The sequence below is a fragment of the Sceloporus undulatus genome, chromosome 1 (genome assembly GCF_019175285.1).
Source record: "Sceloporus undulatus isolate JIND9_A2432 ecotype Alabama chromosome 1, SceUnd_v1.1, whole genome shotgun sequence".
NCBI classification, from domain to species: domain Eukaryota; kingdom Metazoa; phylum Chordata; class Lepidosauria; order Squamata; family Phrynosomatidae; genus Sceloporus; species Sceloporus undulatus.
This window is the reverse complement of record NC_056522.1, coordinates 159454731-159472617: the sequence shown is the minus strand read 5'-3', so window position 1 is coordinate 159472617 and position 17887 is coordinate 159454731. Positions and strand designations below refer to the sequence as shown.

At 39.8% G+C, this 17887-nt stretch overlaps 2 protein-coding genes across 6 annotated transcripts in view; both read right to left on the bottom strand.

Annotated features, from left to right (window-relative positions):
• The window catches only part of PAIP2 (poly(A) binding protein interacting protein 2), a 20013-nt gene extending 15011 nt beyond the window's left edge, over positions 1–5002 (bottom strand). Inside the window, exon 1 of the mRNA XM_042446006.1 lies at positions 4877–5002. The gene's annotated coding sequence lies outside the window, so the exon portion shown is untranslated. The remainder of the gene's footprint in view (positions 1–4876) is intronic.
• Positions 5003–9756: 4754 nt separating this feature from the next.
• MATR3 (matrin 3) overlaps positions 9757–17887 on the bottom strand; it is a 32243-nt gene continuing 24112 nt past the window's right edge. For all 5 annotated transcript variants that reach the window (XM_042446965.1, XM_042446722.1, XM_042446651.1 and 2 more), the window contains 8 exons: positions 17236–17361; positions 16946–17116; positions 16727–16858; positions 16056–16099; positions 15523–15892; positions 13417–13768; positions 11519–11640; positions 9757–10818 (listed from right to left, as the gene is read on the bottom strand). In XM_042446965.1, the coding sequence (XP_042302899.1) occupies positions 10744–10818; positions 11519–11640; positions 13417–13768; positions 15523–15892; positions 16056–16099; positions 16727–16858; positions 16946–17116; positions 17236–17361 (1392 nt within the window). In that variant the 3' untranslated portion in view covers positions 9757–10743. The remainder of the gene's footprint in view (positions 10819–11518; positions 11641–13416; positions 13769–15522; positions 15893–16055; positions 16100–16726; positions 16859–16945; positions 17117–17235; positions 17362–17887) is intronic.

The following is a 17887-nucleotide window of genomic DNA, read 5'->3' as shown; positions in this document are numbered from 1 at the left end:
GGATTGTATAGAGGATGGGCAGTAATTCCTGAAGCGATGTGGAAGATGTCCCCTAAAATTGAAAAGCCTGAATAACATTGTTCCAGATCAACATGAGAGATCAGATGCCTCTTCAGCAAAGTATTCTATACAGAATGGGGGAGAAATCGTATAGGGTTGTATTTTTACAACTCATGATTTCTGGGGAACTGTTTGCAAGCCTGGAAGATACATGGGTCAATTCTACCCCTTTCAAAACATATATACAAGTAAGAAAAAAGTAGAAACGAAAGCAAGAACAAAAAGGACACTGGTCAGAAACAATGAAAGATGATGTTATAAGTGATGCCCTACAACCGCAGAAGAACCAAAGGATAGGAGGATTCTTCTCACTCATTTCTTCAGATATCCACAGGCAAGAAACACACTTATTACTGTTCCTCCCTCTTCCTCATCAACAACTTGTGGCATATTATGTATTATCAACAATTTACACACAACTCTTCTGGATTTTTCTTTCTCTCTTAAGAACTAGGAACAGATTCTACTAACAAGATAAATAAAAAAAGGACCAATTTTGCATTCAATGTCAGTTAAGTGCAAAACTTTAGTAAACTTGTCTATCAAACAACGAATCATTTCAGTCTTTGTCTGTTCCTCCTTTCATACAGAGAAGAGCTGAAGCTCTGTATCAACTTTTTATCCAAGTTTTAAATATGGGATACAGAGCTGATATTTTGTTTGCACCAGAAAAAAACAGACCCTTGGAAGCCACAAATAACCCTTGGCAAAGTCTTCTGGGTGGACAAGAGAAGAGGTGCCTTCCACTCTTGCTTAACTAAAATTTGGAAGACTTCCTTTGAACTCAATATGCAACAACAAGATTCATACTGTCAAATTATTTAACAGCAATAGGACTAGCTAAGTTTTGCAAATTTTGCCTTGCTGTGTGATTTGACAACTATTTTGAATAAAAGAATGTGACACAATGGGAATTTTTATGATTATACATACATACATATATATATATATATATAGAACTTCCTGCTCAAGGAAGATTTTTGCCACCAGGGAAAGACAATTTTATTCAGATGAGCATTTGGTATCTAACCAAGTGTGCAGCTGAAGGGGAGTCGAATCAGTTGGCTGCTGGCTGTGTCTTCACTGTTGTGTTTTAATCACGTTTGCATATATGATATTTTAACTAAGATTTCATTTTAATCTGTATTTTGGCCGCTATGCACACCATTTCTTGTTATAAAGGTGAGGTTATACATTAATGAAACAATAAATATTCTATGCTAGATGTTATTGTGAAACAGTCAACAGTACCTATAGCATTCCATTGGTGAAAGGAGATTAAAATGCATGGGGTCTCTTCTTAAACTGCAATGCACCTACTTGGTTTTGGCAGAAACAGATTTCAGCTTCAGCTGCCAAAGTAACGCAGGAAACCTCAAATGACTGTGATATATAAAATAGTGATTGTTGGTATTGTAAGTTGGTCCACCTCGAGCCAAATTTCACTTTAGCTATAATTTCACTGGTTAGCCCTATTTCAAGCTCTCATATATAATCTTTGAATATTATTATTAATCTATCTGACAAGGTACTGACAATGCTTATAAGAAAACATATATGAACTTGTGAAGTGACCTCAGTTCTTTCAAGCACTAAGTATTACTACACTTATAGGAAATACTTGGAAAACTTAGGGAAAGCTAATAATGCTTGAGGTGAATGTCTGAATGACACTTTAGCTGATATTTGTAATTCTAACATTGTAAATATCTATGTATTATTTCAGCGACAAAATATGAACTATAAAAGCTTTCGGCCATACTTGAATTTAACTGCCACAAATAAGAAGACTATAGTAATATGGATACATCCATCTACTTGTTTTACCAATAAAATGTATCTCAATGAACCCCTGACCTGAATGCAGTGGGACTTGTATGTATCTTCTAATGGAAACACAGGTATGTGCATACCTATTTTCCTCTCTCTACTACCAAATGATTTCACCAGATGGCTGTAAACACAAGACTGGGGATGCATCTGTGCATTCCACAGCTTACAGAACCTATTCCCGCACTTGCATAAACAGCGTTCAGTGCAGTCATGCTGGCCACATGATCATAGAGTAGTCTCTGATGACGCTGGCTCTTCTTAGTAATGGCCAGACACAACTTGATAACCTTGTCAATAGAGAATACCTTTCCCTTTTTATTCCAGCACCCAGTTTCCATTCCCAACCAGCCATTCATTGGTTTTTGTCTGCACAGAAACTCAAACAACACCCCCCCCCACACACACCACACAATTGGTTTCACCATTTTCTTGCAGGGAAGGGGCTGTAACCAGGAGAGGAAAGAAAGGGACACTCAGAACCACCATGGCTGCTAGGCCCAGACACCCCCTTCCTCCCCCCCCCGCCTCTCCTACATTTATCCTTCTGTCCAGGAGGATTCCAAAATGTCTTCCATTTTGACATCACTAAGAAGCATGGATTATAGTTACAGGAGTGTTTTGAGCTTTGAGTTGTCAAGTCCTCTATTTTGCAGTGTTCATCTCCTTGGCACTGAGGACATCTGGTCACCCTGGCTTGGCTATGAAACGCCCGCTGGGTGACTTTGGGCAAGTGACATTCTCTCAGCCTCAGGGAATGGCAATGACAAACCCTGAACAAACTCACCAAGAAAACCCATGATAGGATCCCCTTAGGGTCCCCATACGTCAGAAACTCTTGAAGGCATACAAAAACAACACAGGCTAGGCCTTGGGACTACAACCTCACAGAACCTCTTGGGCCACCATGTCGATGGCTGGGGAATTGCTGGGACGGTAGTCCAGAAAGTCTATGGAGTTCTCTAAGCTATGCTTTCAGTATGAGAAAGAGGCAGTTATGAGCTTTTCTGACCCACTATATAGGCCTTCTAAGATCAAAGCTTGAAATTTTTTTAAAAAAATATAATATCCAAAAAAGCAAACCTTGATTTGCCATTTGATATAAGAGATATCTAATGGGACTTGAGCATTCAGGGATGGTGGCATCCATGGGGGGTGGGTCCTGGAACCAATCCCAGAGGATACCAAGGCATCCGGTAAATATGGGAGGCAAGATTGGGAATTACCTTTTTGATTACAACTCCACGAAGTTGTAGTCTAAGAAGCAACTATTTCAAGCTCCAAACAGACCCTATTTTCTCCTGCTTCTCCCACCCAAAAAGGAAAGCTGCTTGGACAGAGTTGGTTTGAGGTGAAGAACAACCAAGTTGAGAATTCAAAGATATAGCTGTGTTAAGTCTGTGGAATCATAGAATCAAATGTTGGAAGAGACCGCAAGGACTATCCAGTCCAGCCCCATTCTTGCATGCAGGAACTCTCAATCAAAGCATCCCCATTGCCAGATGCCATCCAGCCTCTGTTTAAAGACTCCAGGGAAGGAAGGAGTGTATTCCAATGTCGATCAGCCCTTACTGTGAGGAAGTTCCTCCTAATGTTGAGGTGGAATCTCTTTCCTGTAGCTTGCATCCATTGTTCTGGGTCCTAGTCTCTGGAGCAGCAGAAAACAAGCTTGCCTCCCTCCTCAATATGACATCCCTTCAAATTTAAACAGGGCTATCGTATCACCTCTTAACCTTCTCTTCTCCAGGCTAAATCCCCAGCTTCCTGAGTCTCTCCTCAATAGGCATGGGCTTCCAGCCTTCACCATTTAGTCACCTCCTTTGACACATGGCTCCAGTTTCTCAATGTCCTTTTAAAATTGTGGTGCCCAGAATTGGACACAGTATTCCAGGTGGGGCCTGACCAGAGGAGAATATAGTGGCACTATACTTCTCTTGATCTAGACACTATACTTTTATGATGCAGCCAAAATCGCATTGGCCTTGTAGCTGCTGCATCTTACTATTGACTCAATGGTCAACTTGTGGTCTACTTGGACTGCCAGATCCCTTCACACGAGTTTCATTCAGCCAGGTGTCCCCCATCCTATATCTGTGCATTTCATTTTTCTCCTAAGTGGCAGTACTTTACATTTCTTCTGTGTTAATTCATTTTGTTAGCTTTGGCCGAGCTTTCTAGTCTATTCAGATCATTTGATGTTGATCCTGTCCTTTGGAGTATTAGCTACTCCTCCTAATTTGGTCATCATCTGCGAATTTATGATTATGCCCCCAATTGTCCTCCAAGTCACTGATAAAGATGTTGAATAGCACTGGGCCCAGGACAGAGCCCTGTGGGACCCCACTGGTCACTTCAGTACAGAGAGAGCCTCTGAGACTTACTGAGGGAAAGAAGTTGGTCAAATGCACCTGAAGAAGTAGACCGAAGCCTAGGGAAGGTCATGCTGCCAACTCCTTTCTTCAGTGAGTCTCAAAGGTGCTGCAAGATCTCTCTCTATGCCACTTCTATAGGCCTTATATAGGTTTCCGTCCTCCAACCAGGAACAAGCCGCAAGCCTGATCAGAGGCAGCAGAACCTTTGGCAAAGGAGCATGAAAGACAAGACAGAGACAGAAGGGAAGCCAACGCCCCTTGCTCAATCAGGCCCCGCCCCCTTCCACGCAGCGCGCCCCCGACAGGCCCCGCCCCTCCCAGTCGCGCGCCTCTTTGTTCGCCTCCGAGGCGCGAGGAAGCCCCGCCCACTCCCGAGGGGGTGGAAACCGAAATGCCTTCCCATCACGCACCGCGCAGCCCCCTAATGGACAGGCGGCACGGTTCCCGAAAATACCCGGATGGAGGTGGCAAAAAAAGGGGGGGCGTCGAAGGACCCGAACGCGTTCGCCCCTCCAACCGACGGACCGGTTCCGTTTCCCCCCTCAGTCGGTCCCCTCCACCAAGGCCAGGCCTTTTCCCCAGCCTCAGGCTCCTCCGCTGCCATTGGGCCCCACCTTGTGTGGTAGTTGCGCCACAGACGAGCCTGCCGCCGCTTCCTCCCCTTCTCCAGTCGGATCCCCCTCCTCCTTCCTTCCTTCTTCCTTCGCCTCAGCCACCCCCCTTCCTCGGGAAACACAACAACCGCCCTAGACAGGAAGTGGACGTCACCCGTCGCCTGCGTAAGGGACGACGACGAAGCCTCCCTGGTGCCTCTATGGTTTCCACGCAAAGAGAGTCGCACTTCCGGTCATGAACCGGAAGTGGGGGGGTGCCACCATAGAAGTGCCAGAGGCTAGAGCGGCGCCAGGCACTGAGAAGACTAGGCCTCTGAATGCTTTTAGGCTATTATATATTTCAAGCCTGTTTGTCATATTTTGTGTGTGTTGGTGTGTATATATATATTAGAATATATATATATATATATATATATGCGCTTGGAGAGTGGGGTGGAATGTGTATACACACACACACAAACTCGCAAAGCGTGTATTATAATTAACTATATAAAAATATAATAATATAAGAATATTACTATAGATAATAATATATATATATAAGATAATATATATGTATATAATTAATAGTTTATATAGATATATTATTAAGTATATAATACTATTATCAGTATATAATTATAATAGATATAATATATTACTAATATATATATAATTACTATATATATTATATATTATATATAATATACTATTATTTAATTATATATATATATACACACATACATACTAGTAATATATAAAATATATAAAATGATATATATTTGCTTTGTGGGTTTGGGATATGTGATATAGTATACACACACACATAATAGTTATTTTACCATATTTTTTAAAAGTACACAAAACATTTTAAGATAAGAAACTGTGTTCTTTATATATTATTATTATTATTATAGCTTTATTTATAGAGGGCTGTAAATTTTACACATGCAACCAGTTAAAAGCAGAATAAATAAAATAAGCCTGCCTATTTATTTATTTTGAAAATAATTATAAATGTTATAACTGTTAATATAAATAATTGTAATATTTAGGAAATATTTTGTTTGTTGTTGTGTGACTTTCAAGTCGTTTTGACTGTGCAGCGTCCCTAAGGCAACCCTTTTGCAGGCTGCCCAAGTTCACTCAATTGGGTTCTCATGGCAGAGCTACTTCCAGTTCACATGTGCATATATACGTATTGAGAAAACTGAAATAGGAAAAGATCCACTATACGCAGGTGTGCCTCTAAGTCTTTTTTGACTTATAGCGACCCAAGGCTTTCTTGGCAAGATTTGTTCAGAGGACGTTTGCCATTGCCTCCCCTGAGTGTGACTCTTGCCCAAGGTCTCCCAGTGGGTTCCCATGGCCAAGCTGGGAACCACCTCCAAATCCTCTAGAATTTAGTTCAACACCCAAACCTGACACCATGCTGCTTCCTGGAATACAAAAACAACCACATAATTAAATATATAGTGCCCAAACTTACTACTTACTAATATAAAGAGGAAGGCCTTTCCAGTTGTAAACTTCTACATTGCCGTCATAAAAAAATGCTATTTGAAAACTATTTGTAGTCAGTATCAGTGGAGGACATTGTGCGGTGCATGCCAATTTGTCCTCTGTAGGGCAACCCTAGAGAGAGTTCCTAATATGTCTGTTGACAAAGGGAAATGGGAACTCTCTTGTTCAGTATCTTTTGAGTGATATCCATGGTCCAAAACACACCGCTTATAGTAGTCGAGTGAGAGGGGCACATGTGATGTACACATGTAGATATAAAGGCATGGGTTCCCAAGGGTAAAAAATTCTGAGTACCACTGGATAGCCTACTTCATTGATTCATCTGGGAAGTGACCACATCGGTGTGGCTGGTGGCTTCTGTGTAAGTGGAGCAGTGAATCCACTCTAGATTTCAAAGGACCTCCAAGGTGCCTAACTCCTTCCAAACAAATCCAACAAGTTAAAAGCACTCTTCAAAGTTATCCCAACCTGGATTCATCATCAGCTGCCACTGCTTCAAACAGTACTGGAACACACCTTGTATATAGTGGGTCCTCAGTATCCATTGTGGTTTGGTCCAGAACCCCCCGGATATTAAAATCAGGAGTGGGTAAGTAGTGCCTCTTGAGTTTGGATTGCAGCTCCCATCAGTACTAGTTATGCTGCCTAAGGCCAATGGGGATTGGGGACTAGCATTGGTGAGTGGCAGGTCGACCAACCTGATCTAGTTGGGATAGGATTGCATTGCATTGCAATTTGTAAAACAGTGCATTTCTACAAGCAGATGCCAAAAAGTTCTCAGCCCTACGCACTTTCCAAAGTCTGAGCGTAATGTTGCCACTATAGCTTCCAATTTGCAGGATCATAACTCTAATTTCTGATTATTATTACTATTATTATTATTTTCAGATCGTTGATAGAACCCTGCCAAGGCGAAGTGTGTAATTTTCAAGTGCTGAACTCTGGGCCATCATGCAGTTCCTGTTCCTGCAGGAGAAACCTTCCCAAAGGAAACCCATGAGTGTATGCTGCAAACATTACTTGGCAATGATAGCAGCAGCAGAACAGTTTTTCAAGGACCAGACATTAGATTTTTTTTGGGGGGGGGAAGGGTTAAAGGACCTTGAGAAAAAAATCTATCAAACTTTGGGGTGAATACTACAGTATGTGGAATAGAATATAAGTTTAATGGCTTTAAGTCATTTCCTTCTTGTTCAGATTGAGAACTTTTCAACACCCCCTCATATGGCAATGAATAAAGGGCCTTGTCAGGTTTGATTTCCATGCTTTTGCTCTAGGTAGGCCTAACATTGGAGTTAATGTATGCTTTTTTTGGTTACTGAACCACTGTGGCTAAGTGTAGCTTTCAGACAGTTTGTATCACTAGAATGTGAGATGGCCTTCTTCGCATTTAAACAGGATCTAGCTATCAATCTGAGTCATGTGAACTACCTGCACATAGAATATCAGGATGACGAGAGTCTGTGTGGTATAGTGGATGTAGCGTAAAGCATCAGGACGATACAGAGCCAAACAAATGCAAGCCCAAATTTCCCCAAAGACCTTCTTCCCATCAAGCTTGGGTTTCACACATTTTTCTTGTCTGTCCTCTCAAGACCCCTTCATGCCCCCTTCCTTTCTCCTATGCTCTAATCCCTCTTGGCTACTACTTTATGCTGTTGATTTAACTGCAAAGATACCTACCAAAAAGAAGTACATATAAAAACATGGGACACAAGTCAGTTATGTCCAAGCTGGTAGGCAAGTAGTGACCATAACTTCCCTACTGTCAGTGACCCACCTTCCTTTAACTGTTCTCATTTTGGACATTTGCCCTTTCTTCATCTCATTTACACCTTGCAATTTTCCTTCACTTCTGCCAAGTTCCTTACTCTCAAGCTCTCCCTCCTATTTTCATATATATGGCTGTATTTGTTAGACAATCTCATATTTCGCTCCAATTTCGATTGTGCTTTATCGTCTGTTCTGTTATTTTTTGTAAATTTTAATAAAATGTATCATTCTTCCTTCATGCCAATCACTACAAGTGTCCCTGTTGGCTTTCTCATCCCCTTAACTCAAAATACTTGCATCTTCTTGCTGGACTTCCATTAGCCTTGATTGGTGACAGTTAACCTAATTATGAAAATGTTATAGCAGTAAGCATGATTTCTGATTATGCTTGTGCTTACTCCTAGAGAATACTGCTTGCCATACAAGTTTTGAACTACATGAGGTCAATTGTTGACACAATAGATGTACGCAGTGGCTTCTGCTCATCAATTCTGTGTGATATGATTTCAGCATAGCTTCTGCAGAAGAGTCTATTATTGCCAGACATAGAATAACTCAGACCAAAAGTTCTCAGCTTTTGTTTTACCAAATGTGTTGGATTTCAGTGTCCAGAATCCATCACCTTGACTGTGCTGACTAGTGTTTCTGGAACTGAAGTCCAATGCAGCTGGAGGGCCAACAGTTGAGAACCACTGACTTAAGATGGTTTAAAAAGGTATAAGAAAAAATAAAACAGTATTTTAAAATTAAAATTGTACACACAGTATTGATTTTCTTTTCTGTCCTTATAGGCAGGGTTTAAGATACTAATCTCATAGTTAACATCTGATTTATTGTAGCACAAGTATTAAGAAGGTATTTGCACAGCATTTTAAAGAACAAAACAGTGGGAAGGATCTAAGGCTGGGATTTCAAGGTGTAGGATGGATAATAGCCATTTTGGTCTAAATTTAGTGGTTAGACCCAGCCTGAGTAGATCCATTCCATCAGTGGAAATGATCGAATCCCGAAAATTCTAGGTGAGACTAGCAACTGGATTTAGTTCTCTGTCTAGGCATTGCAACGAGCTGCTAAGGAATAGTGTTCAGACAAAACTAACGTGTTACGTTACAGAAGCTTCAAAAGAAGGCAGCTAAGGTTACAGAGCTTATGATAAACAGTGAGCAAGTGTCGCTGCAGCAAGTTAGTGATAAGTTAGCTTGAAAGCTGAGTTGACAGTCCCTGTCTAAGATTCCTTCCATGCTCTGCAGAAGTGCTCTAGTGCCAGTGCATGCTGCCATGGCCATGTAGCAGTGCGTAAGGCAACCAGGCAATGTTTCACTTTCATGCCAATTCACAGCTGGGAGAAAACAGACATTCCTTTCCTGAATCTGCAGAATACCTTAGCATTCTCTTCCAGCTGTGGAACTGCTGTTTCCACCCTCCTTCAGTTATTAAATGGCGACAGGTGTGCATATCAACACTGGGAAGTTGCCCTCAGGGGGTAACTGAACACCCAAATTTCATACACCAGTGAATGTCACTAGCCATCTTTGCCCCTGATTTACTCTTCCAAATAAGGAGATGGCTTACAGACAGAATGAACACAAGAACATCTAACAAAATTTACTCTTGACTTGTTTGATAGTTTATTGGCTTGACATTCTAACAATCTGAATCCAGTTAAGTAAAGTAAGCTGTTAAAATGATAAAACTACACAAAAACAGATTTTACACACAAGCTCCATTCACATCAGCTATGTGAAGTTACATCAAGAATATAGGATGAAATCAATTCTGAAAATGTAGGCCCCACTCTAAACACGTTACTATGGACCAAGTACTTCTAGGTTTAATGACTGTTTAGTAACTAATCTAGGATCTGAGTTGGAATACAAACATAAAAAAGGTAAATATTTACAATTTAGCCTTGAAATGCTCCTTTTGCTTATACTGAAGATGTATGGAAAGTACTAAATTAAAGTTGCAGGTAAGAGCTCAGAAACGTAATACTGGTCAGAAGAGTAAGAATTTGCTTCCTGCAAGATCAGGACAGAAAAATCAGGACTGAGATAATAGTTTTTTTTTTTTGTTGTTGTTGAAGCTGGCTATAGTTTTCCTATTCACTATCTAACACATGGATACTAAAGAAAATGTTTCCACATTTTTAAAAGCCACATAAAATTTCTAACACGTCTCAAAAATGAAATGAAATAATGAAAGTCCACTGAAAAACTACTAGCTGGACTAAAAAATGGAATGTGGAATGTTCCAGAGGGGAAAAAATTCTAAGTTTTAATATGTAACTGAAAAAAACCGCATTTAAAAAGATGTTTTTCAAACTCTGAAAAGCTTAATGCTGATAAAATTCTCTGGTCTTCACAAATTATGCAACAGTCCTTCAGAAGAATCAATTTAGACACAAATATCTACTGTCTTCCCCCCCCTTTTTAAACAAACAAAAGATTTGAAAATGCAGTTTGTTATAACATTAAACACATTAACAGAATTATACTTTTATTTAGTCTACTAAAATCTACGTAATATAGCATTTCATCAATTTTGCTGTATTGAGATAAACATTAAAAATAAAACAAGTTTTTCTTAAATTCTTAAGCCTCCTCTGCAGCAGCATTTAAGTCTTTTTTTTTCTGTTTCTGATCTTCAGCCATTTTGTCCATGTGTTTCTGTAAAGAAAAAAAAACAAGGAGAATTGAATTTAAGTTTTATGGAGTGCCCTCAAGTCATACTGTCCAATATTCTTTTTAAACAGTCGTCCATCCAACTTGGATTTTGTTTGGGTGAGGTGTCAGAAAACCCCACAGGTTCGGAATAGTTATGTTTGCCATATAATATGCCGAACTGAATGCTACAACCAGTACAGTGGGCCCTTGTTATCCGCTGGGATTTGGTTTCAGGACTACCCATGGATAACAAAATCTGTGGATGCTCAAGTCCCATTAAACAGAATGGCACAGTAAAACGGTGTCTCTTATATAAAATGGAAAATCAAGATTTGCTATTTGGAATTTATACTTCTTTGGAATATTTTCAAGCTGTGGATGCTTGAATCCATGGATAAAAAATCTGTAGATAAGGAGGGCCAGCTGTATATACATTTTACTGGGTGGGATCCAACTAGAATTAGGTAACCCGATGGAACTTTAGTTGGTTGGACTTAACTTGTATAATTAGCATGCACGACTCGTGTGAACAATTCCATATCAGCTAGCTGATGAAACAAATTAAGAGCAGTGGCACTCAGTTTCGTATTTGCCATTTAAGAGTTAAATATAAACTTTTTTAAAAATCTACCCATTTTCAGGTTTCAAAGATATTTTCTTCATCTGTAGAAAACAGAAGGTGCCTTGAGAAATTTTGCCTTACCTTCAGTTTTTGATAGTGTGTGAGGCTGCTGCAGTGGACCTTTTTCGCAGCATCTTCATTGGTGTAAAATAAAGAACACAATTTACAGTAAAACCCAGTTCTCGGCACCACATAGTTCACACCTAAAGAGAGAGAGACAGACACACAGTGGCAAATTTGATCCCAAGTATCTGAAGAATCAGCATCTTTATATTTTTAATTCTGAAAAAGGTAGGAAAAGCCAAGTTCTTCATTTAAAGAAATAATCTTCTACTGGCTACACATAATCTTGCTTTTAAGTGTTATTAAATCAAATGAGTCAGTCTGCTAGAAATTTAATAACACTGAAGATTTTAAAAATCCATCATATGAATTTCTGCCCAATTCAGATTTTAGTGTTCCAGTATGAACTGACTGATACAGGGCTCATCCAGATGGACTGGGGAAAAACCAAACAGAATCCCATTGTGAGAGAAAGGCAGGATATAAATCCTGGAAAACAAACAAACAAACAAATAAACAAACTTGTGCTTTCCAGTTTTGAAATTCTTTTTTAGGTGGGGAAGATCTACATGAAATTTGCACCATTCTTCAGTATTCCCAGGGAACTCTCAGCAGTTACAAGGACTGAATTTCCCAAATGAAAAGGAGCCAGACATGTCCTCTGAGTCAAAGGAAAAGACTGGGCACTCAAGGGACATGCCAGGATTGCAGCCACGCCAGCATAAGCTGGCAAAAAGTACCTGGATCAAGTTCTCAAGAGCAAAGTTTCCCTACGCCCAATCCACATTTGCCAGTGCCTACTTCTACAGAGAGATACCACTATGACCTTTGGAAAGATATTATAATCTCGAAAACTTAATGGGGACACTATTAGAAACTCTACAACCATTATTCAAAACCAGGAGATGTAATAGCCATAAAAATGTACAAGAAAGAAATAGCTTGATTTGACTGCCAATAGCTAGTACTATGTTAGTATTTTGTTACTGTGAACTATCTTGTTTGTTTGCCTATAGATTTGCAATCTGAGGAGGATTAAAAAAAAAATTTTTTTTTTAAAAAGAGACATGCCAGAAAAAAAGAGAGACAACATCATTCTCTGCAGTTAAGTAGGAGGCAGACTGCTGACAAGGATCACCTGCACAACTAGGTTAGGTTATAAATATGCCAGGACCTCCCATGGTCCAGCATGGTTGATAACCATCCTTCGCACTCTACTGACTGCCTGTTGCCTGGAATTCTGCTTGGACCTGGACTAATCTTTCAAATGCTCCCTTTGAACCTGTTGTACTGGCCTGACTAAAGCCTCCTGATGATTATACAACCACTGCTTTTGCTACCAATTATTTGGTGAGGCAAGTTCCCTTTCTCTTTCTCAGTCAGTGCTTAAAACACTAAGGATCTGGCTAGCCTCCCAAGGGCAAAACAGGCCAGTGTACATGGCTGTCTGTTTGTGTGTTATCGTGGGAGGTAGCTAAAATGGCCACCACCAAGAAACATAGCAACTGTTCCCAGGACAGCATATTCAACAGATATCAAGTGAGGGAGTGTTTGCAATAAAAACAAATGACGTTAATGCTTAACTAGTGTAATACTGCTAAAGCACATTGACAATAATTCCTGAATTATCTAAAAAGTGGAAATTCCTGAAAGGCAATTCCTGAAATGTTGCCTATGTTTAGATGTGACATATGACCAAGATGAGGGGGAGGAGAAAGAACAAAAGGGGGGGCAGTGAGGGAAGCCTAGGATATTTCAAGTTAGAGTGTGGATGCAAAACCATCAATATGTAGGTAAAATCAAAACAAAAAGAATTGGAAAGTCAATATTCAGGGACTTTTTTCCTGTCTGGATAAACCTACAGTTTCTATTGCAATGCCACCTTTTGTATGCTACCTAGGAGAAAATAATCTTACCAACAGGAACATTTGGTTGATATGGTCCAATTCTGTGTTCATCTGAGACTGCGCATCTCTCACTGGCAGTATCTTGCTCACTGGTACTTTCTTTTTTCTCTCCTTCTTGTGATACTGTGCCATCATTCATTTCAGATTGGTCTGTCTTCACAGTTTTGGCACCATTTTCCAGTGTCTCATTTCCCTGTTCTGTTTCTTCAGCTGTACCTTCAGTTTCATTGTTGTCAGTTTTTACAAGAGATTTAACCATGCCAGATCGACGTTGTTTCTGGTGATCTGAATCTTCTTCATCACCAACTTCATCAAGAGTGACAAAACCTTCCATGCTTCTTGGAAATCCACCTACATGCCTCTGGGGGTAAAAAGAAGTATTTGTTATTCTAGCTATCTGTTACGTTAGATAAGATTTTCTCACTAAGGCCTGAAACACATGGGCCAAATAAAGCACCTTCCGGGTGCTTTGGGGGCATAGCATTCAAACGACACATGCCCCCAAATCACCCGGAAGTTGCTCCAAGGCTGCCTAAGGTAGAACAAAGCTGGCACAAAAAGCTGCTCTTTCTGGAGACCCATTTGGGACCATGGCAGCAGGTGGGTTCAGGATTGCAATATCCAATCACTGTGGTCCCAGAGCAATCAGGGCAGGAGCAGCCTCTGGCTTCTCCTTTTGCCCCATCTGCTTCACCCCTAAGATCTATTTTATGAGCCTTCTGAATATAGTCCAAAGATACAATTCTAACATAGAGACACTCTCATCACTTCTCTATCTATGGGGCACCAGAAGAGAGAGGTTTGGGGTGCACTAGAACATCAATAGCTGTAGAATATATCACCAGAGACACACTGGAAGCTAGGTTAGGCTAAACTTTCCCCTATGCAACACATAGCAAAAACTGGATTCCCTAAAATGGTACACGACAAAACCATAATCAAGCACAAGACAGGAACACATAGGTGACTACTGCCACAAGTGACACATTCCTATGCAGGATGTTAGGACATCTGGCACAGTCCTTGTGTAGGACTCAATTCTTTTCTAGCTAGACATTACTACTCAGGTCAGGGTTTCTCAACAAGGATTCTCTGGAACTGCTGGGTTCCATAAAAGCTTGCTAGGGATTGTGCAAGACATTGTGATTATCAAGAACAACTTTGAGCTGTAGATAAAATTTTTAGGCAGGGTTCCCTAAGACCTGACAATTATTTCAAGGATTCTTCCAGGGTAATGAGGTTGACAAAGGTGGCACAAGTCAGTAACTCACAGTTGTGCTGTCACTAAAATGAGAGAGGTATAGATAGTAAAGTGGAGGAGCTAAAGGTAGAACTCAGAAGGTATAGGTTAGCAGCCAGCACCAGACCCTCAGCAAAAGACAGAAGCAGATGCAGTATTGGTCAGAAGATGAACGTTTTAAAATACTTTTAAAATATAGCTTGTTTGCTCTTTGTATTTTTTAAAGATGCCACAGAATTTTTAAAATTTTCTCCCTTTTCCTCCAAATGAATGACTGGGGTCGATGTAAAGGTAAGTGGATGCCACACACCTTTTCACCCAGCACAGAACCAAAGGCAGTTGTACTTACCCTTTCTGAATTAAGGTGACACTTTCCCCCAACGTACTGAGGCATTTCAAATATTATTCCTAATTTCTCTCCTCAAAACACCACTTTCAAGCTACTGCAGCTTTCAGCTCGCTTCCAGTAATTTCACTAAATAATCTACAGCACAGATGAGAATTGTACAAACCCTCCAGATGTTGGACTGTAATGTCCAGCATTCCTTACCATTTCCTGTACTGATTAATGCTGCAATAAACAATATCTGGAGGGCCACATTTATTCCGACCTCTGATCTAGAGCTCACTCAGTTATAGGGTATCATTGCTCTCTGAAGCCACCTGTGCCAGCGAAAGAAGCAACAGGGAGAGCACTCCTTCAGGGAGTCATGAGTACATTATTCCTAAATTTTTTATTCAAAGCCTGATCTGAACAACTTTGTTATAAACAGCATCTCTCTTGATGGGAAATATAAAACAGAACTGGTGGGAATGTAAATATTCTTGTCTATCAGGAGAAGGGATCAATTTTAGCAATAGCATTTTCTGCTTACTTTTTTCATTTTTTTCCCTGCTGTAGTAGTTGCAGCACCCTCTTCAGTTTTTGCAGTAGTTTCATCACCAGCTGCTTCCTTTTCTTCAGTAGTTACCTCGCCCAAATTTGCCACATCTGTATCTTCTGCTGCTGAACTGCCACTCTCTAGCAATGCTGTTGCTTCCTCGTCATCTACCAACAGCTCATCTTCAGATTCAAGTAAATGTGGTTCTTCTTGGTCTGCTTGTTCGCTGTCTTTTGTATCCTGCCCTTCTGCTTCATCTCCCTTCTCTTCTTTATCTTCAGTATCCATTTTCTCATTTTCATCAGACTTACTTTTTTTCTCCTCACTTCCGTAGTCTTTGCTATCTGGAGAAAGACCTCTCTTTCTATAAAAGAAGAAAACAAATCTTGTTTCTCCATTTGATGGTGTATTTTAAAACTATCACCTGAAACTTCTACAGTCTGCTATCTATAGAAAGAAAACAAAACAAAACCCAATCTTACTTACCCATTTTATGGTGCAAACAAACTAATTATCTGAGAGATTACCTTGGTTTATCTTTCCTCATCACATCTGCTCCTTTGTTGGGAATCTGAAACGAACATGATACATTTTATTAATTTGTACAAGGTAAGGCTTATGGGTTTGAGGTTCTGGATTATGCCTCATGATTATTCAAGTGAATGTTTCTATTCTTCAAGGATTTACAAAAGACAAATCACATAGTAACAGTTAAAAGCTTAAAGGTACCACAGTAGAGACATTTTGCACCTTCACAATCTTAATTATCTTGTGTTCACAATTGATGATAATTTCAATTAAATCCATTTAAATACCAAGTTCAAGTTACCCAACAAAATATAGAAAAGTCAGAGATGTGTGTGAACACTCCTGCAAGGCACAGCAGGTATGAATCACCTTCCATTCAGTTAACATTTCTAGACAATAGTACAAAAGAAAAACATAATATGTCCAGATGCATCACCAGCAGCTCTAATCTACATCTCCCAGCAGTCTAATTATGGTTTGAATATTTACTTGTCAAGTACCCTTTCCTTCCCTTGCAATGGCAGTCAGTATAAGAAGAAAATGCTATCCTGCTCACTAAGGAAACAGTCATGAACACTCAACACTTTGTATTATAACATTATTGACCAAAACAGTGCTAAACCAAAAGTGAGAATCATCTTGAACCATTGAACCAACACATGGTACCTACCCTTAATATTAATTTCTTGTACTTTTCTGACAAATCTACTTTCACACATCTTCCCTGGAACCAGAGGGCTTTGTTAGAACAGTGCTCCATCATTGCTTCAGCATCTTCTCTTGTCTCCATCTCTATGAAAGCCTACACAAGAGAGTTAAGAAGGTTTAGCCTATAGTCATTTTAACAATGAGTGGTGGGCTTCCTGTTACGCAACATCATATGAATTACCTGACTCTTCATTCTCATTAATATGTAGTTCTTTATTTTCCCATAGGGCTCGGCTAATTTGAGTACGGCATTGTCAGAATAGCCCGAATTTGGCAAATTACTGAGATGAATCACACGACCGAGTTCTTGTTTTGGAGGATCAAATTTTTGGTCAGGTTTCACTTCTGGTTTCTAAAAAAGCAAAATTAGTTGAGAAAAGATTTTGTTGAGCCATTATACCAGAAACCACAGCAAAGAATGCAGGAATTTATTAAACATTAAAAATGAAAATGTAGGATTAGATGAATTACCTTTATTCTTTTATATTTCTGTGATAAATGGACTCTCACAGGTTTGCCAAACACTAAGGCTGGTGCTGTTGAATAATACTCTACTACAGCTTGCGCATCTTCAGTGGTAGACATTTCAATAAATGCCTGAAATTGTACAATAGTTAAATTAAAGGAGGGCTGTGCATATGATACACTGTTGAGTATATATCAAATGTGGTCTGTATGTGCAGACTACATTTACTGCACTGCACTATCTATGTGAAATATTTTTGCATGTTAAAAATATAAATGTGTTTTACCAGGAACATGCAATTTCTTTAGTGCTGAAAAATTTTGGAGCTTATCAGAAGCCTTGCTCAGCTGGCCATTTTTTGAAGTCGGAAACTCTCCAACTTCGAAAAAGTGCTGGTGGCTGAGTGAGACTTCAACCAGTGATGGATCCGGGCAGTTACATTGCGAATAGATCGGTAGCTCTGATAACATCCAGAAGCATCTTGGATCCTGAATTGAATCCGGAAGAGGTAAACTGGCTTTTTTCTTCATTTGATAAGCTCCTTACATCAAAAAAAGTTTTAATTTTGCATTTAAGTTTCTCACTGCAAGTATGTAGAATAGAAAGTTAGCTTGTTAGCTGTATCAAACGTTTTTGCTATTGTGAAGCTAGCATTCT